The following is a 26,349-nucleotide window of genomic DNA, read 5'->3' on the forward strand; positions in this document are numbered from 1 at the left end:
TCGGATATACCCTTCGAATGGCAGCGATGGTTGTCGCCTATACGAGTATTTTCTCAATGTGTCTGATTCACATATTCAGAGGAGAGTGCGCCTGTAAACTTCTCGTAAATGCTCAATGCTAAGGCAATAACGATTTGGAACCCAACACTCGCACTTTGAAACGTATCCGGTGGACATATGATATCAATGTACCAAGGAATCAGCTTAGACCTTGGTGAATAAGCCTCGATCCATTAGACATATCTACGAGCGGCAGCAATAGCACCGCTTAGAGATGTAAAATCTGTTGGTACAGAACAAGAACGCTATCGTGCAGAGCGTAGGCCACCAGCGCTAGTTGAAATGGGCCAGGAAGAAGGTAAAATGTACACACCCACGGGGGGGAATCTTCAGAATAATACAATCGTGAAAGAAATCGGGTCTCTGATCCTAGTCCCAGGGCAGACCAATCTTTTTAGCCACTTGTTTAGCGACATCGAGGAAAGCCTGGCGTCGGGCACTCCTTTCCACGCTCTCCTCCGACACCATCGTCGGCATCCCTCGGTCTGCGTCTTCACACACCTTCGCATCAAGAGGAATATCACCAAGGAAGTCGACTCCGAGCCGTTTGCACTCTGCTACCACGCCACGATTCTCGCCATGTGAGTGGTGTCCATCTCCGTGCGAGAAAATCTGGGTTTGGTGGCCACAGTTCGGGCATGCGAAGTAGGCCATGTTGCGGACCATACCGAGAACGGGAACATCCATACGTTGGAACATGCCAAAACCACGAACTGCATCACGAAGTGCAATGTCTTGAGGAGTCGTTACGATCACGGCGCCGTCGATGATGACTTCTTGATTGATTGTGAGTTGGACGTCGCCAGTTCCTGGTGGAAGATCCAGGACGAGAACGTCGAGTGGCCCCCAGGAAACGGAATGGAGTAGCTGGTGCAATGCTTTTGTGACCATGAGGCCTCGCCAGGAGATCGGGGTTGTATCCATGGGCACTTCACCGGTGGCACTATCGGATTGTGTTTGTGGGAGGAGGTAGCCCATTGACATGGACTTGAGGCCGTAATTCGTAAGGGGGACAAGGCAGTTGTCTATCTAGTGTTAGTCAATTTGAAGGCTTAACGGTCTTGGGCCTTGTGAACATGATATTTCTGGTCATACTTTCGTCGAGTCGGGGCTCGCCAGACAAATTGAGTAGAGTTGGAATAGACGGGCCAAAGATATCGGTATCAAGAATTCCAGTCTTGATACCTCGGCGCGCAAAGGCAAGGGCAAGGTTTACTGCTCACGCAAATGTTTACTTAGCTTAGTCCAAGAAATATATACGATGGAATGACCAGGAGAGCCAATCTAAAGACTGCATTGGCAACTAGGAAGAACGAACCCGCAACCGTCGATTTGCCTACACCCCCCTTGGCAGAGGAAACAGCCACCACTTTCTTGACATCTCGGATCGTGCGCTTCTCAGGCAGGCCACGACGACGTGGGAAGGGCGGAGGAGTACCGGAACGAGGAAGGCCCTAGATGTGCGACGAGTTAGTTAAATGCATGATCGGAGCTTGTGTAACTTGGTGCATGTAGGCTGGGTATGTGATCCTCCGCAATATGCCAACAGGCAACCTGAGGACCAAGATCGTAATAGCTGGAGACTCACTAGGGGATTGTCATGGCTCAGGAGGCACCGGGAGGTCGAGAACATCCTCCTGCAGATTGACATTGTGTGAGCTTGTGGCGAAAGCATGTCAGTAACTGTGTAAGTTAAGCACAAAAACAAACACAACAACAAGTGGGAGGAGCGACGTGGAGAGCAACAAAAAAGCCCGAAGATGATAACTATTCTGCTGCGGGTTGAGCTCACCGCCCTTCACCGCCCTCGATAAGCGATAATCGGCACCAACCCCAAAGCAGTAAGTTAATCCGTTATCCGGATAAACAAAAAAAAAGTTGGCCGAGAGTTCTTGCTCTCTTGCCAACCATCGACACATCATGGCTCCTGGTAAACCCCGCGCTGGGCGGTCCCTTGCAGACCAGCTCGCAGACCTTGAAGACCCAACTCCAAAGGGTATGTGCAGTTTGATTGAACTCACCCATTTTTTTTGGTGGTGGGCCACCGTGGGCTAACCTCGTCCCAGACTTTGACCCCGAGGATATTGACCACGATGAGCAGTCAAGTGGCGAGGAAGGGGCTGGAAAAGAGTCAGATCTGAATGCTGGCAGAGAGCACTATCAATCTGTGGGGTAGGTGAATTCAACTTACATATGAGCGAATCGACGGTTGCTAAGGTTCAAACAGCAAAGGAAAACTTCGAAAGCAAGAGCTCATCGATCTGGGGAAGCAATATGCGGGCGCTCGCGTTAGCAGAGATGACCTAGATGCAGAGAGCGACGATGATCCATTTGCGGCACGTACCGACGATGAGCTTTCGTCCAGTCAGGACGATGATGGCGACTCCGCCTCGGGGTCCGAACCAGAGAGCACGGAGTTGCCAAGCGACGACGACTTGTCACAGTCCTCTCATAATGCGGATGAGGAGGCGGAAGATCTGGATACGGATGACGCCAAAAATGACGAAGACGACGTACCCGAGGGTGGTGAGCTCGGGGCGCGGGCGACGGCCAGGCGCAACGGGCAAGGCCGCGTTGCCGGTGTTGTTGGCTTGGCTGTCCATGATCACAGCGGGCGCAAGCAAGGAGTCTCGGATGATCGAGATGAGCTACGGCGGTTGATGGCGTCAGACCAGAAGACCATTGCGGCGACTATCTCGCAAGCAGCCAAAGCAGATGCGGCGAAAGGAAAGGCTGTTAAGGAGCAACGTACCACGTTTGATGCACTCTTGAACACTAGGATCAAGCTGCAGAAGGGCTTGGGAGCGATGAATGAGATGGATGGAGTGGTTGAGGAAGAGATTGATGGTGATGGTGAGGGTGGTGAAGAAGACAAGAGAAACTCGGAGGCAATCAAGTCTGCCGAGAATGCCGCCCTTGCCCTTTGGTCTACGCTCGAAGAACTGCGTATTGCTCTTGCCGATGCCAATTCTAAAGACGGGGCCAAAAAGCGCAAACGTCAAGATCCAATTAGCAATTCTACTTCAACTACCTCGCTCTGGGAACGCATGTCTAACCTGGAGTCCGAGTCCCTCGTTCACCGTCGAGCAGTCGTCGACAAGTGGTCCTCCAAGGTTCGCGGCACCGCGGGCTCCCTTCCCAATGCCCGCGGGAAGCTGCTGGGCTCTGTTTCTGGTACTCAGACTATCACCGCCGTCCTTGATGCACATGTTGCTACAGAAATCGGTGATCGTGCAAACAAACGTGCGCGCCAAACGACTGTCCCCAATGGCTCCACCTCTAGCGGGCTTTCTGAACCCATCTACGACGATACCATTTTCTATCAATCTCTGCTTCGCGATCTTGTCGAGCAACGCATGTCGTCCTCCGAAGCCATGACCGGTGGCCTTGATACCCTCCACCAGCTCCCATCCCGCCTGCCCATCCACCCCATCACCGGTATGCGCAACGATAAGAACAGAAAAGACAACGTTGATACGCGAGCCTCCAAGGGCCGCAAGATGCGTTTCAATGTCCAGGAGAAGTTGCAGAACTTCATGGCCTCCGAAGACCGTGGCTCGTGGACAGTTCGAGCTCGAGATGAGTTCTTCGCTTCTTTGCTCGGTAAATCCGCGAGCGGCTTGCTGGGCGAAGAAGACGAGAGTGCCAGTGATGCCGAGTCTGACGAAGATCGCGAGGAAGGTGGATTGCGTCTGTTCCGGAACTGATTCTATTCGCGCGGACAGCACCGCTACGACTTGTACATGTACCATACTTGAAAAGTGGACTGCGAGCATACCTACAATTCATCCAATCCACACTAAGGGAAAGTCCATTCCTTTCTCTACGTTTTTGCATGTTCTGCACTGCACATTCCTGAAAATATCTATCCGACTCTGGTTGGTTTTAAGGGCCAACCTTGAGTTGAATGTTGTTCGAATAAGCTAAGAGCGGACCCAAAAGCGTGCAATAGATTCCATCCTAAGAGAAACGCTTATTAATTTCCGCTACTTCCGTCATCATCCTGCCATTGCTGGCGGAGTGATTCAATCAGAGTATCCATGTTCCATCCAGTCCTTTCATGCATGTCATGCAATAGACACTCTGCAGCTTTCTGGTCGCTACGATGCCGTAGAACCCAGCCCCCTTGCAAGATCGTTATTGGGTGCACCAGTAAAAAAGAACGACAACTTACATGCTACTAAACTATGTCGTGCGGTAAACAGCGTGTTCTCTGCTCGGGCATTCGACTGAGCCAGGCCTAGAATACGAAGTAAGTGATAGCGGATGTTTCGCTATAATAATGGACATCTGTGTCAATGGACCGAATCCAATCGTAATGAAATATATTCAAAAGCTTACTTCTGTTTGTCGAGTTTGTCGGAAGGTTTCATAGGTAGTGCTCATCGGGGATGATGCAGACAAAGCTAGCACAATCTTTGCGATATGGTAGTACTGCAGGCCAATCACTGCATCACAGTCAGCGCAGGTGCCTTGTGATTGCCAACATTGATGGGGCCATATACTTACCATGGACAGGTAGGAGCATCCAAATGCTCGGGAACCGTTGATCAATTTCCGTTCCCCGTGCCACCATTCTCACCGGTTCAAAGGTGTATGGTTTTGAGGTAACCCAGTTTTCAACCTCCACGTCAATCGAATTGTCAGGAGATACATCGGAAAATGCACTTTGAAGAACCTTCGCTAGTAAAAACACCATCCTGCTAGACCAGGCAAAATCGTCATTTCTGGTGAAGATATCTGAGCCGCGGAAGTTTTCCAAATTGGTCCGAAGAGGCCGCTGGGTAGTTAATGACACATAAATATCTTGACGTAGGCATAACCAAGCTGCTGCCTCGCCGAGACCACCTGATGAGCCAAATCTTTGGACCGAATTGAGAATATGGGATGTGCCTGTGAGGTGAAACTGGTGATCCTCGCCTATCAGAACATGAGTTCTCCTGATTTCTACTGTAGTGTATATGTTCAGCAAGACATACCATCCATCTCTTCATGCTGGCGTAGAATTGCGACCGTAGCCAGAAACTCCTCCGTGATGTGCTCTGGCTCAGAGAGCACGGGTATCAACAGCTGCACACATTCATTGTGATACCGTAAAGCTTCTGCGGCTTCGCTATCATTTTGGCGGTTCAGATGTCGGGATGAAAATGCAAATATAGCGCAGCGTAAGACTGGTTCCTTTAGTGCCCTTGCTGGTACTTCAGATTCAAAATGACGATAAGGGTCTGTTATGTCTGCCTGTGGCGGCTCAAATTAGTTCTGGACATAGTTTGCAGAGACTGTCGTATACACACCCAAAGTGCCATGTTTTCAACGAAGTTTCGGAGCAGTATAGCCTCTCTCTGGGTGAAGTTATGGAGAGCTTGAGGGAGAGCTGGTGGTCTGGACGGCGGAGAGGAGAATAGGGATTGGCTAGATTGGGAAAAGCCTTTTGAGAGCTGCTGTTGAGTTGATGTGCTGCCGATATGGAACTGTTCATTGTGGAGATTGTTATTCGAGTGGAATATCCTTGTATGACCCTCACTAGATATGTCTTGACATGGCAAAACAGTGCCATAGTCTAAAGTGCTGACGTAGAGGCTGGCAATTTCTGGAGTCTCGTCGTGGAAGCGGACTATGACTTATTTAGGGGTTCAAATACTCAAATAGTAATAATAGAATCAACATACTCTTTCCACGTACTTGTGGCCAGTTATCTTGGTCCAGAAATGTTCTGTCGATGCCATCTGATTGTGTCAATCCGTTACGGAAACGAATCGTAGTTCGGTCACATTCAGACCCTGCATCTTGGCAGGGTTGGCAGACTTTTGAGTTGATATCACCTGCACTGGACTGTCAGTCTAATACTATTCAATCTCGAACGGAGTCTTCAATCTCACACTTCAAATGCCGAACTATTGTAGGCGGTCATCGATTCAGGTCAAAGTTCATTCTGGTACTGGGGCCCAAGTTTGGTGGATCAACTTACTGCGACATCGGCGACTAGTGAATCTGATCAGCGTACACAATTCCAGTAGACAAATCATCGGACCTACCATCCTGCAACAAGCCGAGTTCGTTTCTGTCCCCTGGGCATCTGGGTCGTGCTAGAGGCGTAGAGTTGAGGATAGAATTGCCTCAACAAAGCAGAGGCAAATCTCTCCGGAGTGCGGGGAAACTGATCTCCACAATTTCATTTCGAATTATCGAGCAACTGATTGTCGAGTGGATCGCAACTTTCTCCATGAAGCTCGACCAACTATTATTATATTATCATTATAACAAGCTAATCATATTAACGCGGAGCAGCTGGTCGAGTCCCAAATTACCTCTTCGGGCAAATTCAGAAATTCTTTCCGTTCAATTAACCAATTCCCCCAGCCAGCCCACAACAGTTTAAATGGAGACGATGGAGATACTTGCCTGGCTGTACAAGAGATAGAAGATTGTCTAATAAAAGAGCGTATGTGACGTTGCGCCCAAATTATTTAAACTGCTCTAGAACCCCAGTGTCAAGAGAGCAAATCGACCTTCATACTCTCTTTTCACGCACAACTTGCAAATATGGCAATCCAAAAGCTTCAAGTTGGAATGGCCGGCTTGGGCCGCGTTGGAAAGATCCATGCTATCAACTTCCTCCAGCGAACTCCTCGTGCTCAACTTGTGGCCGCTTTTACCCCCGATCCAAACGAAATCTCCTGGGGAAAGTTGAACCTCGAGCCACATGGAGTGACCTTGTACGACAACTATGATGAGATGCTCAAGCACCCCGGTCTTCAGGCTGTGGCTATTGGAACTGCTACCTCCGTGCATGCTGAAGAGACTATCAAGGCAATTGAGCAGGATTTGCATGTTTTGTGCGAGAAGCCTCTCTCTATCGACGTCGATGTGGTATGGATTATCCCAACCAGTGCTGAGTGTCTGATCCTGAAACTAACATTTGGTTTTTTTTCTTTCTTAGTGCAAGGCTGTTGTTCAAGCTGCGAAGAAGAAGCCCCATCTGAAGGTCATGTGTGGTTTCTCACGGCGATTCGACGAGTCCTACCGGGATGCCCGTGAGAAGGTGGAACAAGGACTGATCGGTCGACCTTCTATCATTCGCAGCCAGACGTGCGACAAGTTCGATCCCTCGGGCTTCTATGTGGAGTATGCCGCCTGGTCTGGCGGTGTCTTTGTCGACATGTCCGTCCATGACATCGACCTGACTCTCTGGTTCTTCGGAGACGACATCATCCCCAAGAGCATTTCTGCTCACGGAATTACTGCCGTGCAGCCCGAGCTGAAGAAGTACAAGGACTATGATAATGCTGTCGGAATTGTGGAATTCCAGAACGGCAAGATCGCCTACTATTACTGCACGCGAATGATGGCCCATGGCCAGGAGGATACCACTGAGATCATCGGTACCGAGGGCAAGCTGGCAGTGAACAGCAACCCTCAGCGCAACTTTGTCAATCACTATCACTCTGGCGGTATTACGCGCGAGGTACCCCCCAACTTCATCGGCCGCTTCGGCGCTGCCTTCGTACAGGAAGCTAATGAGTTCACTGCTGCTTGTCTTGACAACACTCCCCTTCCGATGAAGTTGTCAAATGCTGTCAAGGCAGTTGAAATTGGAGCATACCTCCAGGAAGCGTTGGTGACTGGGCAGCAGATTCACTTTGATGAGATTGGACGGCGGATTGAGAAAGCTCAGCTGTAGGAGGAGGGCTGTGCGCTATTTGTTTTATTGCTTCTCTATCGTACTGAATATTTCATCGTTAGCACATAAACTTAGAAGAAACAATGTGACTGACTCCCTGGGAGTTAATTTCGTAATCGAGCATTGTCACCAGACATACTGCTGTCGTGCCCGGGCCGACAAAGTAGGACAAGGTTATAATACCCTTTCATGTAGATGGTGGCACTGTATGATCTTATCAATAATCAATAATCCATAGTAGCTTGACTCACTGTTTGGACGAGGTTGCTTATGATTGAATCTCCGCTGTCATTGACACTGAAGTTTCCCCCGCAAAGTCATACATAACAGGCCCGAGGGCACAGGCTGTCGCGGCCTCTTTGGGGAATGCAATGGGGTTGGTGGACTCGGTTCCACTGTACTGATCTAAGAATAATCCTTGCAATCATCATCCAGTCAAGCACGATGATGAGTTGTCTCGAGTATCATGGCCGTGCAAAGTGGAGAAGAATGTGGGGGGATGGCCCCGATCCCCTCATGACGCCACAGAATTGGCACGATCCGCTGCGGGTCATCAAAGGGCCGTTTGGATTTGTCTTTTCTTCGTGTTCCTGACCAGGGGAACGACTGGGAAGCTACCAAGATCCGATCAGGTCAGGTTCAAGCTTGAGTTTATCTCGAAATTCTCGGGTGGATGATTCGGGAGTTGGCAGGAGCTCGCCGTTGCCAACTGTTGCTGTGATCCTTCGGCGAATGCGCGTGCTCACGCATCAGCAAACCACAGTTGAAACGAAGCAGCAAAAGGGAGGAAACATTCATTAGTATAATCCACGAGAGATGCATTTTCACTGGCAGAAGCAATTGGGACTGGGCTCCCTGGGCTGCTCGATATTCTCGTTTCTTTGCAGCAACGATCCCAGCCAAGTCGCGCATCACCCAGCCTGGCCACCCTCATACCCACTGGCGGTTCGCAATCCATACTTATCGACATGGATGCCAGCCGACCGAGTTGATCAGCTTCCATATGCCGAACCTCAGTTCTGGGCGGGCCAGGAACTCGGTTGGTCAGTGATGGTACGCGTCGATGGTCAAGTGTATAGCCTGATGGGCGTTCCCAACTTGGAAGCCAGCCCAATCCTCCCAGCAACCGTGCGACGCGCCGAGTTCACTTCGACTCATTCGCTCTTCGATCTGACAGCTGGATCTGTGGCGTTTACACTGGATTTCTTCTCGCCAGTCTCGCCGTCAAATTACTTGCGACAGTCGCTCCCTTTCAGTAAGTCTATGCAAACCAGTAGGGTGGTCTCACGGCCTTCAATATCAAGCACTAACGAACTTCGCAAACTAGGCTATTTGACTGTGCAAGTCGGAAATTCATGGGGCCGTGAGATCCAGATCTACTCCGACATTGACGGGAGGTGGACTGGCCGGCAACCTCGCTCGGTTTATGACTTTGAAGAACACGACAAACTGCTCTTCCACACGCTCTCGGTCGAAGATGCCCCCCGATATGCAGAAGATCGCGATATGGCTCTTTGGGGACAGGCTATTCTTGCTTCCCGTCAGGAAGGCTCAAGCAACCTTTCGGCACTCGCTGGACCTCCTGAGGTTGTCCGCACCTCTTTTGTGACGAATGGCGATCTATCTGGAGAAAAGTCGACTTGGTCCGCTCAAAGTGTTGTAGCTCTTGCGCATGACTTGGGGAACATCGTGGGTGATGCTTCTGTGACCTTCGCTGTCGGTTATGAAAGGAAGGAAGCTATCAATTACCTCGGTGACGCATATACTGGTTTCTACCGATCGGAGTATCCCACAACTCACGAAGCACTTTCGTTCTTCTTGGATGACTTGGACGATGCCCAACTGGAATCTTGGAAACTTGATGATGAGCTCTCTGCTTTTGCTACCGCTGCTGCCGGTCCCAAGTATGCAGACATTGTGGCTTTGTCAACTCGTCAAGCATATGGAGGTATTGACTTGACCATTCCCAACGATTCACTGGCCACCGATCAAGTGTTGGCTTTTATCAAGGAGCTTTCCAGTGACGGGAATGTGAATACCATCGACATCATTATGCCTGCCTTCCCTATCTACTGGGTGATGGATCCTGATTGGATTCGCCTGTTGCTGGAACCTGTGATGCGATACCTGGATGCTGGTCGATGGAAACTCCCTTATACTATTCACGACCTTGGATCTCATTACCCCCATGCAATTGGTCATGACGATCAGCGAGCCGAGCCCATGCCCATTGAAGAATGCGGGAACCTGCTCATTCTGGCACTCGCATATGTTCGCGCCACGGGGGATGAAAGCTGGGGCAAGCAGTATATGGGACTGTTCCAGAAATATGCCGACTATTTGGTCGAAAATAGCATTGATATTGCCGAACAGCTCTCGTCCAATGATGCCGCTGGCCCCTTGGCAAATGAGACCAATCTAGCCATCAAGGCGGCCGTTGGTCTCAAGGCATATGGAGAGCTGAGCGGAGATCGAGAATATTCTCGCATCGGTGATGAGCATGCAGACCTTTTCTTCAGACAAGGACTTGGTACGGACGAGGACCACACCCATTTTGTACTGGAATACCCTGACATGCCGGGTACATGGAAGATTCCGTACAATTTATACCCAGACGTCCTACTAGGACTACAGACGTTCCCCCAAGAAGCATTCTCAATGGGCAGAGAGTTCTTCGTAACGGTCCGCGGGGAATATGGCGTCGCACTGGACAACCGACAAGACTGGGCCAAGTCTGATTGGAACATGTGGCTGGCCGGTACCTTGGAGACGAGCACGCGGGACGAGTTCGTCGATGACCTGTGGGCATTCATGACCAATGGAAAGCACAACTGGCCCTTTTCGGATCGCTACGTTTCGACCTCTGCGCGTGGCGGCGAGCCGGGTATTCCGATACTTTGTCGTGCACGTCCAACCGTTGGAGGCCACTTTGCATTGCTAGCGTTGAAGGGTCCAAATTTGCTTGAATCATTGTCAACTTATCAGACCTATGGTTCTAGGGGATCGAGATATGATAGGTTCATGGATCCTGCTGGTGAGCTGTGATTCCAAGAAGTCGAGCACAGTGTTGAGTTGCCGCTCCTTTGTATATACCTATTCTCAGCCAATACAGGCCCAGTCAATGTCAATATTTCCACGTTGGTACGTTTGAATTGCCGTATGCTTTTACCCAGGATTTATGAGCTCATTGTCTGTATACGGTCTCTCGGAGTAATACCTCTTCAGCTATGCCTCGAAATGTTATTGCAATGATATCAAAACAATTAGTCTAGTATTTATTATGTGCTGGTTGCTCTGGAAAGAACCTTCCCAAGTTTTTTTTTTCACAATTTTGAGCTCTAGAACTCATGGAATTAGATTTATATCCCAGTGAATATCTAATAGATGGGCCCAGTTCGAGGGGCATTCTTTGTCATTCTATATTCTTATACTAAAATGTCTGATTTGAGAATATTCCATACATCTGCTGTCCATAGAGGAGCCTATTTAATCGTCTAATCGGAAGCCATAGGTTAGTTGATAGGTGAACTGTATACGTTTAGTTTAATCTACGTATAGCACATTTTTTACGAGCCACGAGCAAACTTAAAGTTTCAATGTTTGATCATAACTAACGGAAGTGATCTTTTTAAGACTTGACGGAATTTGCCTTAGACTCATTTATAAGTCCCAAGGTAGCCTGTTTGTGTTTGCCTTTTCATCCTTCTCCTTCTACTCAAATGTGTTTGTGCCCAGGGGTGCTTACCTAATCTGCCTGTCACGCTTCCCCCAGTTGTTGCTTCATCGATGCGCAGTGAATCTTCGCCCTTCGACTTTCTCGCGCCTCCTCCGTCTTTCTTCTTTTCTTCTTCTCTCCTCATCTCTCCTTCCTCCTCGTATCCTCCTTCAATCCTCTACAACCTCTACCTTCTTTAATTCATCCCCCTCCTTCACTCCATGGCTTCGGTGAGTTGCTCCTGTCTCGCCTCTCTGGTCTCCCCTCCTGCGGCGCTGAGCTGGATGCCCGACTTCTGGCCTCACAGCACCACTCCTCAAGCTCAAGTGACCTTGGCTAATACTTTATCTCTTACTTTCAGCCTCGCCCTCACAACTTTGGTGCCCAAGGGTATCCCCTCTCAAACGGTGCGACCCCGTCTGGTCCGGCACCCGGAGCTGTGCCACTGCTCCCAAACAATGGTAGAGTCATTCAGAATGGACCAACTCGGATCTTGTGTATTGCGGACGTGCGAGGTATGATTGAAACTCTGATGATTCGATCCCATACGAGGCTAATTGATTACGCGATGCAGGAAATCTGAAGTCCTTGAATGACCTGGCCAAGCAAGCTCGTGCGGACCACATCATTCACACCGGTGACTTTGGCTTCTACGATGATACCTCGCTGGAGCGGATTGCAGACAAGTACGTGCCCAGAGAACGCTCTCTATTATTCTCACTGGGTCTCGAAACGAGCCTCACCCATGACCGCAAGACATTCGGATCCAATACCCTAAAAATCGGGGGCTGTAGCTAACTTTTTTTTGTCTTTGCGCAGAACCCTCAAGCATGTCGCCCAATACTCTCCTTTGCTCCCCGAGAACGTGAAGCGGACAATTGCACAGGTCCCCCCTCAGCAGTCGATTAAGCAGCGTTTTACTCCTGACCAGCTACCCCTCTCCGAGTTGCCCATGCTGCTTGACAAGCGCATCACCCTCGAGGTTCCGGTCTACACAGTTTGGGGTGCTTGCGAGGATGTTCGCGTTCTGGAGAAGTTCCGCTCGGGCGAGTACAAGGTGAATAATCTGCACATCATCGACGAGGCCAACTCTCGACTGCTGGACATTGGTGGTGTTAAGCTGCGTCTGCTTGGACTGGGTGGTGCGGTGGTTATGCACAAGCTATTCGACAACGGCGAGGGAAAGACGACAATTGCCGGTGGCCAGGGTACCATGTGGACCACTTTGCTGCAGATGGGTGAGCTCATCGACACGGCTAACCGAGTCTACGACCCTTCGGAGACTCGTGTTTTCGTTACTCACGCCTCGCCCGCCCGTGAGGGTATGCTGAACCAGCTCTCCGTCACTCTCAAGGCCGATTTCTCCGTTTCCGCTGGTCTGCACTTCCGTTATGGATCCTCCTACAACGAGTTCTCGGTCAACCCTTCCCTTGACCACTATCGTGGCAAGCTTGCTGCCTCCAAGGCGTCTTTCACCGATGTTTGGGAGACCGTGCGCGGCGAGGTTGAGTCGGCCATCTCCTCCAACGAGGCCCAAAAGACCCTACTGGACAACGCTCTGGATGTGGTGCAGAAGATGCCCTCCATTGCCAACGGTGGCAACCCCTTCGGTGGCCCCGTTGCTGCTGGAAATGCTGCCGGCCAGGTCGACGAGAGCGCCTTCAAGAATATGTGGAATTTCAATCTTGCAGATGCTGCCTTTGGATATCTGGTCTTGGAGATCGAGGGTGGCCGAATTGCGACTGAGATGCGGGCTCAAGGTTTCAACTTTGCCCACCGCAGCGGCAAGCCTGCGGCTGGTGGTGCTCAACCTGCCCCCGGTGCCCTGCCGGTTACCACCGCCTCTCCTGCTCCTACTGGTGCTGGTGGTCGCCCTGCCCCCTCCACCGCGCAGTTTGGTCAAGCTCCCCCTGCCATTTCCGGCGCCGCCGCTGGTCAGCCCGCTCGTGCTTCGCCCGTGCCCGTCATTCCCAAGTCTGCAAGCCCGCAGCCCCCTGCCGCCACCTCTGCTCAGCCCGCGGGCGAGGAGAAGATTGCCGGTGACGCTAACGGCACCATTCAACAAGAGAAGACTGGCGAGTCTCCGGCTCCCCGTGGTGAGAAGAAGCCCAGTAACGGACTCTTCGTTTCCAACGTCGACAGTGAACAGAAGGTCCGCGAGCTGCTCCCCGAAGAGGATCGAGGCAAGGCTATCAAGATTGAGAAGTACGGCAAGTTCAACTACGTTGTGACTTTCGCGACTGTCGAGGAGGCCAAGGCTGCCCTCGATCGCCAGCCCATTGATCACAAGAAACCAAGCACTGGTTCCGGCCCTCGCAAGCCCAACTTCAAGTTCTTCGAGGAACGCCCCCGCGGCCAGGGCAATGCTGGCACTTGGGGAAGTAGCACCCGTGGCGGTGCTACCGCCGGACAGCGTGGCTACCAGAGCGCCAGTGATAGTGAGGGTGCTCGTCGGGGTGGATTTGCCGGCCGTGGTCGTGGCCGCGGTGATCGGGGTCGCGGTGGCCGTGGAGGTCGTGGCGGCAGCTTCAAGAGCGGCTCGACTGACTCTCCTACCCCGTCAACCCCATCTGGCGATAAGCCTACTCCTTCCGGTGGTGATTCCTAATCACTGACATGTCCCCTATTTTTTCTTTGATCTCTTGATTTTCATCCCTTCGGGTCGTCGCTGATCCTCGACGACCGGCATCCCCTACATCTCTCGTCAATTTGATTCCTCGATGCCACTACAACCCCCGCCCCCGCCATTCCCGCGTCATCTTCTAATTCTTTTGTCTCTTTATTGGATCATTTTCATTTTTTATCTACCCCGTTTCGATTTTGCACAAGATGGTGATTTCTATTTTGTGCTGCCAAATGCTTTCATATCCTTCCCGTAACGCTTACCGGAAAGGATAGGTTGGCGCTTGGTAGCACGAGCACGTTCGATGGAGTCGAGGAAGTGAGCTCTGAAGATTGCGTTTGGTTGTCATGCGGAGGGTGGAAGACGCAAGCAAAACAAGCAAAACAAAAGAATGTTAAAAAAATCATTATTATCTGCCCAGTCCCCCCATGTTTTTTGCCCCCGCTTTTCTTTGTACTTTACTATTATTCCCTTCCCTCTGGAAGAGAACCAACATCGATACCCTTACAGCTTCGGTTTAGACGGTCGTTTTGTGTAGAGCTAGATTGTGTAGTTTGGGGCCAACCAACCTCCAGATAAGTTAATGTGGATGTACCTTGCCCTATGGGGTTCCTTTTAGCCCAATTCGATCGACTTGGACAGTCAATGGTCCAATTGTGCAATGCACCAAGGCTGGAGAACCCCATGTCTCTCAATGTGGCTTCACAGTGTGGCTGGTTGTGGTCGAGACAAGCTTAAGATGGGCACTCTAATTCAGACCCACGTGGCACTTAAGCATACTCAACCCCTGAAATGGCAAGCCACTTAAAATACGATTAGATCATGATTACTTGTACGGCAGATGGAGAGAATTGCCTGAAGACGCAAATTGAATTTGGTTGTGGTACAAGGGATATATGGCAATATCCACCATTAAGGAGCGCAAACCATCCCAACCTACCAAGCCAAGGACTAAGTTGAAATTCCAATTCGCCCAAAAAACCCAGAATATTCCCTTCCGTTACAAGAGGTCGACTTGTGGGTCGCCTTGTCCAGGCGCCGTAGTGTATGGCCAGACAATGATGGTCCACCTGCTTGACGAACCCCCGTCTCCATTCGCCAGGCTTGATGATGGAAGTAAGAAAGGCGAACGCATGAAGGACATAAGGCATAACTACTGGAAAGTGAAAGACGAAGAGAAGTTTGGAAAGACGAAAAAAAAAGAAAAAGATAAATCAAAAAGAATTTGATAGAAAATGGAAATAGATCAGAAAGAAGTACCCCAGGAATCAAATGGACCAAGAAATGGTTTGTCAAGCGACAAAAAAATGTCGAGATTCAATCCCGAGCGCTGTGGTATGGACAGCTGGTATTTCGCCGTGGTTTGTTGTTCCGAAGTTGTATTTCATGACGCCGTATGGTTTTCAAATGACATTCGATGATGGGTATGATTGGAATCAAAAACGTGGTACAAGTTCAATGGACGTAAAATGAGGTTTGCATGAGTCGTGAAAGTTGTAGGATTGGCCAGTTGTTATATTCCCATCGTTGGGACGTTGACATAGTGTTACTTGGCACGACCCATGATGTCGTCGACATCACGCTGGTTCACGACCACGCCGCCCTCGGAACAGCGAGCCTTTGTGCGCAGCTCGGTGCAGAGGTTGTCGACATCGATCTCGCCATTCCGGAACTTCTCCATAGATTGTAGACGATCCCTGTGTGTAATGTCAGTAAGAGAAAGAAACCGAGCTACGCGTACTTCGCTGCTAAAGCCGGAGTCAACATACCAAATCTTGGTACACGACAGCATCTGGGTTTTGTCCTCTCCAGGAACGACTTCTTCCTCCAGTCTGCTGTCGATTTGTGCAATCAGATTCTTCTTGGGTGGTTGTTGAGTTGCCACCTCGGTGAGGTTATGAGATGGGCTACCCAAGTCCGGCAGAGGGAAAGCATCGTTGAAGAAAGATCCAAAGTCCTGGGATAGAACGGCATCTTGGGGTTCGCGCCAGTCTCCAAAGAGGACTGGGTCGAACTGACCGCCATTTTGTTGAGCCAGCCAATCAAGCCCGGCCGGATCCTCCGTGGAGGCCGGCTGATCGCTCGAGACACTGTGGGACTTGGTCTTGTCCCGAGCAGCTGGAACGGGGTTATTGATGTTGCCGCATGCCATGCCAAGTTTCGCGCAGAAAGATTCCTCACCATTGATGGATCCATGGATATCGCATGAGTTACCAGAATCGTGGGGCTTCGCCTCGGGCGGAGAGCTCAGGCTCGGCTCAGGTGAAGTACCATTCGACGAGAGGAGCTGGCTCTGGTGTGAATCAGATGAAGACGACGGAGAGTCCGAAGTTGACGTATCATGCGTCGACAATCCAAACTGCTTGATGTTGTTGTAGGGGGCCCGGGTGGAAGTAGTGCTGCCGGGAGTAGTACCACTTGAACCAGCATAGTGAGACTTGGCGCTACCAGGTCCAGTGGGGGTACTGGAATTAGACGTAGTACTAGAATTGGACTTGCTCGTGTTAAGATTGGGCAAGCCGTTGAAGTTTCCGCGACTGAGCACACCCGGGGCACGAGAGTTCTGTCCCTTGTTCTTGGATTGATCGTTCTTGTTGGCCTGGCCATTGAAGAGATGGGAGCCTGGAAGATCACCAAACTTGGGGAAGTCGAAGAGGAACTCATTATTTTGCAGGCCATACGCCCCCCGCGAGTGGGCATTTGGGATCGCACTCATCGCCGAGATACCGCTACCACTGGTCATCCAGGAGAGACGCTTGCGATACTCGCGAAGCTCCACCTGCAGTCGCTCGACCTGAGCTCGAAGGAGGCCATTCTCCTGGTTGGCGTTGTCTGACGTCTTTTGCAATTCATCCACCTTAGTTTCCAAATCTTTGAGGTGCTTTTCCTTCCGCTCACGGAAAGCACGCTGAGCAGCCCGGTTTTGGGCCTTGCGTTTCTGTTTCATCCTGTCAATAAAACCCCACCCTCACAAATATTATGTATCAAATAAGATGCCGCGGGATGCCTACCGTGGTGGGTTCGGATGTGAGAGGCTTCCGGCCAGGCTTCTTGGCCTCGCTCTCCCGCCGCTTCTTGCCATTCTCCTCCCCATCCACTTCAGACTGTCCATCCATCGACTTCCGCTTCTCGCCGATGTCATACTCGGAGGAGGGACCGCTACCAGGCAGGTCGCCAATCAAGTCTGCGGAGTTTGGAAACTCAAAGTCGAGCTCCGGGTTGAAGTCCAAGAATGGGCTTTCCTCCTCCCCGAATCCAAAGGCATGGAGTTGCGAGTTGTCGAACCCACCCGAAGGTGGACCGCTCAATCCATTAGACGAAGCACGGTCTGGGCTGTGATCGGGTTTGATTTGAGGAGTGTGATTAGGTTGGGCTTGCTGTTTATGGGAGGGATTGTTGGAAGAGAGGGCAGCTAGCAGAAGATCCTGCTGGCCTGGGGAAAGATAGAGCCCCTGCTGGTAGAGCTGATCGTAATCACTCATGATGATAGTGGGGTTAAGAGTGATAGGAATAGGATGAAAAGATTGAGAAGGGAAGTCAGGTTTAGTCTCGTTAAGAAGGAAGGAGGGTAGGCGGGGAGATCAGTTGGTTGGGGATGGCAAGGCTGGAAAGAAAACCGAGAGCGATGATCGGGCGGTCCGCCCGCAAACGATGATGGATGATTGAACTGATATTGAGAGGATGATTGATGAAACGTATGGATCTCGGAGCGGTTTTGGATCACCCTGGAAAGCGTGCGAGTGATGATACCCCTAGGCTAGGAGATCTGGCAGGGAGAGGGCGAGATACAGTCGAGGAGGGGGGTGCAAAGAGGTGGAGGGGGAGGGGATCAAGGGAAAAAAAGGTGCAGAACCGGGGGCCTGAGGCTAGAATGGGGTGGAAGCACTAGCAGATTGTGGCCCCAACCAAGCCCAGGATCGAAGCACTGCCCAGTAGTGGCTAGGCAGGATCAAGAGGGAGAGAGTATGATGTATGAGATTGTATGAAATTTGTATGGAATGGTTGGTATGGGGATTGTATGCAGAGAGTGTATGAGGGGGGGAGGAGGAGGGAAAGATGATGAAAGAGGAGGCGATTCTCGGGGATCTCTGGGCGGTGGACAAACCGGCTGCTTCATTGGCCCGAATTCCGACCGCAGGTGATCTCGGAACTTCGGCAGCCAATCAGCGTGCGGGGGATGGAGGGGTGGTGGGGGGCTGACTCATCATGTTGATGGCCTCAGGCAGGATGGGGCAGCAAATAGGTGACCACGTTGGCCTGATTTGGCCTGATTCTGCCTGGTTCTGGCAGAAACCTCCAGGACGGACTGGGCGCTGCTTAGAAATCAACGAGCGAACTGCCCCTTCGATCCTCTTCGGTGGGTTCGTGTGATTCGCTTTTGGAACATGCCGCTTCGTTCTTTCTCTTTTTTTTGGGCCGGTTCCATTCAATGGGCCATCCAGTCGGACGCAGTCTTTCTGGCCCTCGTGTCTAGTGTCGAGCGCCATGTTTCATTACGAGTGACTCATGAGGATCTCGTATACTCCGTTACATCTTGGTCCTAGGGTGAAACCCTCGCAGATTGGTAAATCACGGAGGAGTATATAAGGATCACTACTGCCCATTCCCATAAATACACATCATACCATGTACACTCCTCCTCCCTCGATACGCCTCCCTAACCTCCTGTTCATCTTATCCATCACTACTACGGTACTCCGTACAACAAAGTACATATCCCTCCTCAATCGCGCAGGTTCTCGCCCCACTTTCGGGTCCCAAGCCAATGTCTCCGCGTCTCCGATCGAGGATCAGAGATCAGACCACGCCTCGCGCTAGCCTGTTCCATGGTATGTTCACTTCTCGAGTCCAGTAGTGGCTCCCGTATCCGCGCAGCCTCCAAGTCAGCAAATCGTTCTGGAACCCGCGTGGCAAACCCTTGCTTTCTTTCCCATGTCGCCCGGTCTTGAATGACGTTCTCACTTTTTTTCTGCCGTGCGTAACCCCATCCGTAGTTCCGTAACTCCGTACAGGATTACCGTCACAGATACACGTGCAAATCAAAATGAACGATAATGGACCGAGCTGGTAGCCTGCAGAAAATAAGCAGAGCCAATTCAGACTCTCCGATTTCGCATGCAAGGCCCCTCTCCAGTTGTCGATCCGGGCTTATCGGGACCTTCTTATCTCCTTATCGGAACGATTGTGTTCGACCGGATGTACTTCGTCCTCGAGGCTGGACGCCGAGTATCCTTTCTTTTATATATTGCATTTCAAAGTCCTGCAAAGGAAATATGAACTACATCGTTGCCAAACTTAGGAGTCATTGAACAGGTCTAATATTCAAATATCATCCTCTACTCTATTCAACGACCCCATGGCGTTCAATATGAAGTACGGTCCCTTCTTGGAGGCTCCCGATCACATGACCGCGGAACTGGGCTGGTCAACTTTGGCAGAAAGTTCTCCGCACAATCGCATATCCACTCGTCGACTAGCGCCCAGAGTCTAAGAGACCTTGTCGAGACTTCTCAAATCGGTTACCTGATTCTTTCAACGCCCTTTCTTCTGTCTAGACCACCCCCTAATCCTTGCTCACCATGTCCGATGTCGCCGCCTTGGAGGCCGAGGTGAAAGAATTCAAGATCCAGGTAATTCTCCCTTCACCTGGTCCACGCGCCATATGAAGCACAACCCAACTAATCGGCGGTGCTTCGCCCTCTTCTTAGCTCGAAACAGTCCAATCTAGCTTGCAGGTAGAACCCGATAACACGGAGTTGCAAAGTCTCAAGACTGAACTCGAAGAACTCATAACCCTTACCGAAACTGCTATCGCCGAGCTCAAACCACCCGCGCCGGCAGCTAAGCCCAAGCCTACTGCGACACCGCCCAAGGAGACATGGTCATCGAAAGAGTCTGTCTCGCGCCCATCCAAAGCCGCCTTCGATCGTACAGATGAGGCCACCGCCACCGCACCTCCGCCTGCCGCCTCCTTCTCCGTCAATGACACCGTTCTCGCCCGCTGGGTCTCGGGCGACAATGCCTTCTACCCTGCTCGCATCACCTCCATCACAGGCTCTTCCAGCAACCCCGTGTATCTGGTCTCGTTCAAGTCGTATGCGACCGTCGAGAACCTGACGGCCAAGGACATCCGCCCCATCGCGGGCAATGACTCTCGCAAGCGCAAGGCTGATGGAACCTCAGGCAGTTCAGCATCCTCTTCTCCCGCTCCACCGTCCGTCTCACACGCCAATGTGATCTCGGCAGCGGCCGATATCAATCCCGCTCTGGCCAACCAAGCCCGCCAGGAACCTAGTAAGGCTGGGGATACCCCTGCCCGTCCCGCCAAGGTGGCTCGCAAGGTCAAGGCCAATAAGGAATTGGAGGAGGGCAAGAATAAATGGCAGAATTTCGCGGCCAAGGGCAAGGGCAAGTTTGGCAAGAAAGATAGCATGTTCCGCACTGGTGACTCGGTAAATGCAAGAGGTATGTGTTTAGTTTTCCCTACTTCTTGGTGGAACTGAGAATTGAGGACTAACTCTTCTGTCAAGTTGGATTTACGGGATCAGGTCAACAGATGCGCAGGGATCCTGCGCGGACTCGCCATGTCTATCAACCGGCTGAGGATGAGGGCTACTAAGAGGGTCTCTTCCCGGTCTCTTCGGTCGAGCTGTGAAGGCCTTGCATCAGTGGGCCTTTGGCCTATGGTTACGTCCTGTTTCTTTCCTGCTTTTTCTTTCCATCCTTTGTTCGGAGTATTCTTCATGTTCTCATCGCTAACTGGATCGGCGATGCAGATCAAGCCATTATTTGTATTTGTCACCTAGCGGAGTTTTGTGTCCATAGATTACGGCGCTACCGGGGATTTCATGATTTTCTATTTACAAAGTGATATCCTTGATCAGTTGATCACCCTTGCATTCTTGGCTAGCTCTGACTATGATTTGTCTTTCAGATCTGCATATGGTCGTATGGTCACTTTCTTTTGGAAGTGTGCCACTTGACTTGCCCTCCGAGCCTGCCAATGCTCGATGGTTACTGCAACTTAGGTAGAACTGGTCGCAGACTACCGAGCTTCAGCGGAAGGCTTTTCTTTTAGAATAGGCTCAAGTACGACAAGTAACCTTACATGTCCGATCACCTCCTAAAGCCACCCCCTCGTCTTGGAAGCCTGTAAGGTACTTGATAAGGAAAGCCTTCATAGAAGCTCTCCATGAAAGGCTGTACAGTAGGTATATAGCCTCCACCTACTGTAACTTCGCATAAATCAGCCTATAGATAGGCACAGACGCATGCCGATTCAGAAAACGAGCCCGAGGAGCAGGAACCTTGACTGTGCCTGACCTTAGCCCCCAGATCAGCTCACCAGACCTTCAGCAGGTGGTAGTCTCGGCATTCCAGCTCAACCTCAGTAGTGGCTCTGATCTCCTTGACCGGACTGGGCGGGGGCGGCGAGACCCGCTTCTCCTCGGTCGGGCCCACGTCATGTTGCCTTTCTCTTGCTTCTGGGCTCTCTCCAGCTCCCAACTTCCTTGTCGCTTTCATTCCGGTCTTCCCCTTGAGCCTTTACCTCGTGTTCTTTGGGATTGTGGATGTGTAACGAGTTTGAAACTGCCTCTTCCCTGTATCAGGCTCAGCTTTGTCGTTGTCCCTTGCGCTGACTGTGTCTGAACTCGGCCTTGCGATCGGCAGAGCTGCCTCCACCTCTCGCATGAGCAGGTCTGCAGGGCCGACTATTGATAACGAAGCTTTGTCAGTCATTCAGAGACCTGGATAGGTCGGGAAAGGAGCTGAAGGAACGCGACGTTTCTCCGACCTGATCGCCGTGCCGACAAAATGCGGCCATTGGGGGGTGTTGGAGCGCTCGTGGGGTTGGGCTTACTGGCCTTGCAACCAGCCCTGGTCGGCGCGCAGGGCGAGACCAAGATCCATGAGAAGGGCCGCTGTGCAATCCGCGGACACTGCGGGAAGCAATCAATCTTTGGAGGCGAGTTACCTTGCCCTGACAATGGACGGGCACATGACCCGGAGGACGAGGTCAGACAGAAGCTGGTTGGGCTGTGCGGATCGAAGTGGGAGAAAGGCCCTGTCTGCTGTCTCGATGAGCAGGTGAGATCGCCATCAATCTGATGTGATACCTAGCCTCAAAGGAATGTACTAACCCAGTTTCCTGTGATGTGGTAGATCGATGCACTCTCGAGCAATTTGAAGCTGGCTGAGGGCATCATCGCGTCCTGTCCAGCCTGCCGCCACAACTTCTTCGACATTTTCTGTACCTTTACATGCTCACCGGATCAGTCGCTCTTTGTCAACGTCACTCAAACCGAAGAATCTCGCTCGGGTAAGAGACTAGTCACCGAGCTGGAGAACATTTGGTCCGAGGAGTACCAAAGTGGTTTTTTTGATAGCTGCAAGAGCGTGAAAAATGGCGCTTCAGGTGGAAAGGCCATCGACTTCATCGGCGGGGGTGCGAAAAACTACTCTCAGTTCGTGAAATTCCTGGGTGACAAAAAGTTCCTGGGGAGTCCATTCCAAATCAACTATCGCACTGAACCCAGCGGTCCCGACTCGAAGGGGATGAAGCCGTTGCCTATGAAGCCCAAGGCTTGTAACGACCCGGACAAATCGTATCGTTGCTCTTGCGTCGACTGCCCCGACGTATGCCCCGAATTGCCTGCCGTGTCTACTCAGGCTTCGTGCCATGTCGGACTATTGCCATGTCTCTCATTTGCTGTCATCGTCATCTACTCTGCATTCCTCACGCTTGTGATGGGACTCGCAAGCTATATCACGTACAAGGAACGTCGGTTCCGCAAGCCTGAGCGTGTGCGCTTGCTTCAGGATCCTACTCCTAGTGATGATGAAGATGAAGGGGAGGTTGTACATCGTGGCGGCTACATGGAACAACCTCTGGGTGTATACAAGCCAAACTCGCTATTGTCTGCTCTATTCCGCCGCATTGGCGGAGCTTGTTCTCGATTCCCCGCCATTACGATCGTCTCCAGCTTTATTGTGGTGGTGTTGCTTAGTCTGGGCTGGCTTCGATTCACGATTGAAACCGATCCCGTGCGTCTCTGGGTGAGTCCGTCCTCGCCAGCCGCTCAAGAAAAGGAATTCTTCGATGAAAGCTTTGGGCCATTCTTCCGAGCCGAGCAAGCCTTCCTGGTCAATGAAACCGGCCCCGTTCTGAAGTATGACACCCTTGTCTGGTGGTTCGATGTCGAGTCTCGCGTGCGTCGCATGATTTCGCAGGACAAGGGCCTCAATTTGGATGACGTCTGCTTCAAGCCCACGGGTGATGCCTGTGTGGTGCAATCATTGACCGGGTACTTCGGTGGCTCTATGGCCAATCTTGATCCCGACACATGGCAAGATCGATTGCGCCACTGCACTGAATCTCCGGGTGACCCTAGCTGCCTCCCTGACTTCTCACAGCCCTTGAAGCCGGAGATGATTCTAGGTGGATATGAAACCACTGGAGATGTTCTGGATGCCCAAGCGCTGGTTGTGACGTGGGTGGTGAACAATTTTGCCCAGGGCACTACTGGCGAAGAGAATGCCATTGATTGGGAGAACAGCTTTAGAGCCGTCTTCAATGACGTCCAGGGAGAAGCCGCTGAACGTGGTCTCCGCGTTTCTTTCAACGCCGAGGTTAGCCTTGAGCAAGAGCTGAACAAGTCCACCAACACAGATGCGAAGATCGTGGTCATCAGCTACGTGATCATGTTCGTTTATGCTTCTCTGGCTTTGGGCTCTGTCACTGTAACCTGGCGGTCTCTTCTTACGAACCCCGCCAACGCCTTCGTGCAGTCCAAGTTCACCCTTGGTATTGCCGGTATCTTGATTGTGTTGATGTCAGTCTCTGCTTCCGTGGGACTGTTTTCAGCGGCCGGCGTAAAAGTGACTTTGATCATTGCCGAAGTCATTCCGTTCTTGGTTCTGGCCGTGGGCGTGGATAATATCTTCTTGATCGTTCATGAGTTTGAGCGTGTCAACTTTAGCCATCCGGACGAAGAGATCGATGAGAGAGTTGCTCGTGCCGTCGGCAGAATTGGACCCAGTGTCTTCCTATCTGCTCTCACGGAAACTGTGGCATTCTCTCTGGGCGCCTTTGTAGGGATGCCCGCTGTCAAGAACTTTGCCGCGTACGCAGCCGGTGCCGTCTTCATCAATGCCATTTTGCAGGTTACAATGTTCATCTCCGTGCTGGCTCTTAACCAGCGACGAGTGGAGAGTCTTCGCGCAGACTGCTTCCCATGCCTTACCGTTCGGAAGGCCAACTCTTTTGGCATGCCTGAAGCACAGATATATGATGACCATGAAGCAGAGAGTACTCTGCAAAGCTTCATCCGCCGGATATATGCTCCTTTTATCTTGGACCGCCGTGTCAAGGCAGTCATTGTCATCGTCTTCTTGGGTATTCTGACTGCGGGCCTGGCCTTGATTCCTGAAGTCGCCCTCGGTCTGGATCAGCGGATTGCACTCCCCAGTGACTCCTACCTTATCTCATACTTCAATGATCTTGACGCCTACTTCCGTACGGGACCCCCAGTTTACTTTGTGACTCGCAATGTCAACGTGACCGAGCGAAAGCACCAGCAGCAGCTCTGTGGTCGATTCACCACCTGTGAAGAATTTTCCTTGCCATTCGTGTTGGAACAGGAATCCAAGCGTCCGAATGTGTCTTACCTTGCAGGATCTGCCGCTAGCTGGGTTGATGACTTTTTCTACTGGCTCAATCCCCAACAGGATTGCTGTAAAGAGGATGACAAGCTTTGTTTCGAGGGTCGCAATCCGCCCTGGAACCTCACTCTTTACGGAATGCCAACCGGGCCCGAGTTTATTCACTACGCCGAGAAATGGATCGATGCACCCACCGATGCTTCCTGTCCTCTCGGAGGAAGGGCGCCCTACAGCTCTGCAGTCCTCATCGACAAGGAACATACCATGATCAATGCCAGTCATTTCCGAACGAGCCACACTCCTCTGCGAAGTCAAGATGACTTTATCCAGGCGTACATTGCAGCTCGTCGAATCGCCAATGATATTTCCAAAGAGCACAAGATCGATGTGTTCCCATATTCAAAGTTCTACATCTTCTTTGACCAGTACGTTTCCATCGTACAGCTGACTGGTACCCTGCTGGGATCGGCAGTCGCCATCATCTTCGTCTTGACCTCTGCCATTCTCGGGTCAATCGCTACGGGAGCCGTCATCACCACTACGGTGGTCATGACGGTGGTCGACATCATCGGAACGATGGCCATTGCTGGTGTTTCACTAAACGCCGTCTCTCTCGTGAATCTGGTAATTAGCGTTGGTATTAGCGTGGAATTCTGCGCGCATATTGGTCGGGCGTTCATGTTCCCCCCACGAACCCTTCTGGAGAAAGCCCCCGCCAAGTTCCGCGGCAAGGACGCCCGGGCCTGGACGGCCCTGGTCAATGTGGGTGGGAGTGTGTTTAGCGGCATTACGGTGACGAAGCTGCTTGGAGTCTGCGTGCTGGCGTTTACTCGAAGCAAGATCTTCGAGATCTACTATTTCCGCGTGTGGCTGGCCCTGGTGGCGTTTGCTGCCACCCACGCGCTTATCTTCCTGCCAGTAGCTCTCAGCTACTTTGGCGGTGGTGGTATGTACTCGCTTGGACCCAGGCCTGACTGCTCCATTCACTGATGAACTCTAGGATATCTCGACCCAGCTGCAGACGGTGGCCTCGAGGCCAACCTCGCGTCCCGAGGCTACCGCTCGTTTATGGTTGATGACGATTACGACTCTGATGAATACTAAGCGCCATAAGGCTCGACATTGCCCGACTCTTTTTACTCTTTGCAAATCTGACTCTCATTCTTCTGCAGCAGTTGTTGTCTCGGGCTTGCTAAGCTCGCCAATAGTCTGCAGCCACGGATACACACAGCCGAGGGGACCGGCGCACGCAGACCAGACTGGGCGTTTTGGAATTCTTTGTCGGGTGGGAGGTGGTTTCCATTTAATCTGATTGTTTGAGTCAATGCTACAATACACGTTCCATATTTATTAGCAGTACTCCGTAGATCCCATGCCCCTCGCGAGAACAAGAAATTTCGAAGAAACTCAACCAAACCCTATAGATGCGCGACCCAAACTCCACGTCACCACAACAGGAGCATACCGCACAAATAGAGAGAATACTATAGGTAATGAGAATATGTGCCCAACCCCAAAAGGGCCTAATGGCCCAAGTAATTCCGTGTCTTTGGGATTTTTCCTCGTCGACGCGGTTGTGGTCCCTCCCGCCCTAAACCCAATTAGGGA

General features: G+C 51.5%; 9 protein-coding genes across 9 annotated transcripts; 6 read left to right on the forward strand and 3 right to left on the reverse strand.

Annotated features, from left to right (window-relative positions):
• Nucleotides 1-429: 429 nt before the first annotated feature.
• Nucleotides 430-1,711, reverse strand: N7458_008667 (Mrp/NBP35 family ATP-binding protein; the record flags this gene model as incomplete). Its single annotated transcript, XM_056912049.1, has 4 exons — nt 430-1,085; nt 1,156-1,275; nt 1,379-1,514; nt 1,649-1,711. The coding sequence occupies 4 exons, from the start codon at nt 1,709-1,711 to the stop codon at nt 430-432; spliced, it is 975 nt and encodes a 324-aa protein (XP_056764875.1).
• Nucleotides 1,712-1,980: 269 nt separating this feature from the next.
• Nucleotides 1,981-3,767, forward strand: N7458_008668 (AATF family protein; the record flags this gene model as incomplete). The annotated part of the gene is made up of 3 exons (XM_056912050.1): nt 1,981-2,056; nt 2,127-2,232; nt 2,288-3,767. 3 exons carry the CDS (start codon nt 1,981-1,983, stop codon nt 3,765-3,767), a joined length of 1,662 nt encoding a protein of 553 aa, XP_056764876.1.
• A 269-nt stretch (nt 3,768-4,036) lies between these two features.
• N7458_008669 (uncharacterized protein) lies at nt 4,037-5,971 on the reverse strand (the record flags this gene model as incomplete). The annotated part of the gene is made up of 8 exons (XM_056912051.1): nt 4,037-4,185; nt 4,235-4,334; nt 4,402-4,508; nt 4,570-4,980; nt 5,040-5,298; nt 5,355-5,674; nt 5,730-5,887; nt 5,940-5,971. 8 exons carry the CDS (start codon nt 5,969-5,971, stop codon nt 4,037-4,039), a joined length of 1,536 nt encoding a protein of 511 aa, XP_056764877.1.
• Nucleotides 5,972-6,603: 632 nt separating this feature from the next.
• Nucleotides 6,604-7,741, forward strand: N7458_008670 (putative NAD binding Rossmann fold oxidoreductase; the record flags this gene model as incomplete). The annotated part of the gene is made up of 2 exons (XM_056912052.1): nt 6,604-6,930; nt 7,001-7,741. The coding sequence occupies 2 exons, from the start codon at nt 6,604-6,606 to the stop codon at nt 7,739-7,741; spliced, it is 1,068 nt and encodes a 355-aa protein (XP_056764878.1).
• An 816-nt stretch (nt 7,742-8,557) lies between these two features.
• Nucleotides 8,558-10,786, forward strand: N7458_008671 (putative glutaminase; the record flags this gene model as incomplete). Its single annotated transcript, XM_056912053.1, has 1 exon — nt 8,558-10,786. The coding sequence occupies one exon, from the start codon at nt 8,558-8,560 to the stop codon at nt 10,784-10,786; it is 2,229 nt and encodes a 742-aa protein (XP_056764879.1).
• Nucleotides 10,787-11,677: 891 nt separating this feature from the next.
• On the forward strand, nt 11,678-14,064 carry N7458_008672 (uncharacterized protein; the record flags this gene model as incomplete). The annotated part of the gene is made up of 4 exons (XM_056912054.1): nt 11,678-11,686; nt 11,818-11,971; nt 12,031-12,142; nt 12,276-14,064. 4 exons carry the CDS (start codon nt 11,678-11,680, stop codon nt 14,062-14,064), a joined length of 2,064 nt encoding a protein of 687 aa, XP_056764880.1.
• A 1,561-nt stretch (nt 14,065-15,625) lies between these two features.
• yap1 (putative bZIP transcription factor AP-1/Yap1) lies at nt 15,626-17,561 on the reverse strand (the record flags this gene model as incomplete). Its single annotated transcript, XM_056912055.1, has 3 exons — nt 15,626-15,776; nt 15,849-17,017; nt 17,091-17,561. 3 exons carry the CDS (start codon nt 17,559-17,561, stop codon nt 15,626-15,628), a joined length of 1,791 nt encoding a protein of 596 aa, XP_056764881.1.
• A 2,097-nt stretch (nt 17,562-19,658) lies between these two features.
• N7458_008674 (tudor domain-containing protein) lies at nt 19,659-20,698 on the forward strand (the record flags this gene model as incomplete). The annotated part of the gene is made up of 3 exons (XM_056912056.1): nt 19,659-19,709; nt 19,788-20,544; nt 20,610-20,698. 3 exons carry the CDS (start codon nt 19,659-19,661, stop codon nt 20,696-20,698), a joined length of 897 nt encoding a protein of 298 aa, XP_056764882.1.
• Nucleotides 20,699-21,894: 1,196 nt separating this feature from the next.
• On the forward strand, nt 21,895-25,845 carry ncr1 (sphingolipid transporter NCR1; the record flags this gene model as incomplete). Its single annotated transcript, XM_056912057.1, has 3 exons — nt 21,895-22,167; nt 22,243-25,687; nt 25,742-25,845. 3 exons carry the CDS (start codon nt 21,895-21,897, stop codon nt 25,843-25,845), a joined length of 3,822 nt encoding a protein of 1,273 aa, XP_056764883.1.
• Between the last annotated feature and the right edge of the window lie 504 nt (nt 25,846-26,349).

This window comes from Penicillium daleae (assembly GCF_028827525.1).
Source record: "Penicillium daleae strain IBT 16125 chromosome Unknown utg000007l_segment0_segment0, whole genome shotgun sequence".
Classification (NCBI taxonomy): domain Eukaryota; kingdom Fungi; phylum Ascomycota; class Eurotiomycetes; order Eurotiales; family Aspergillaceae; genus Penicillium; species Penicillium daleae.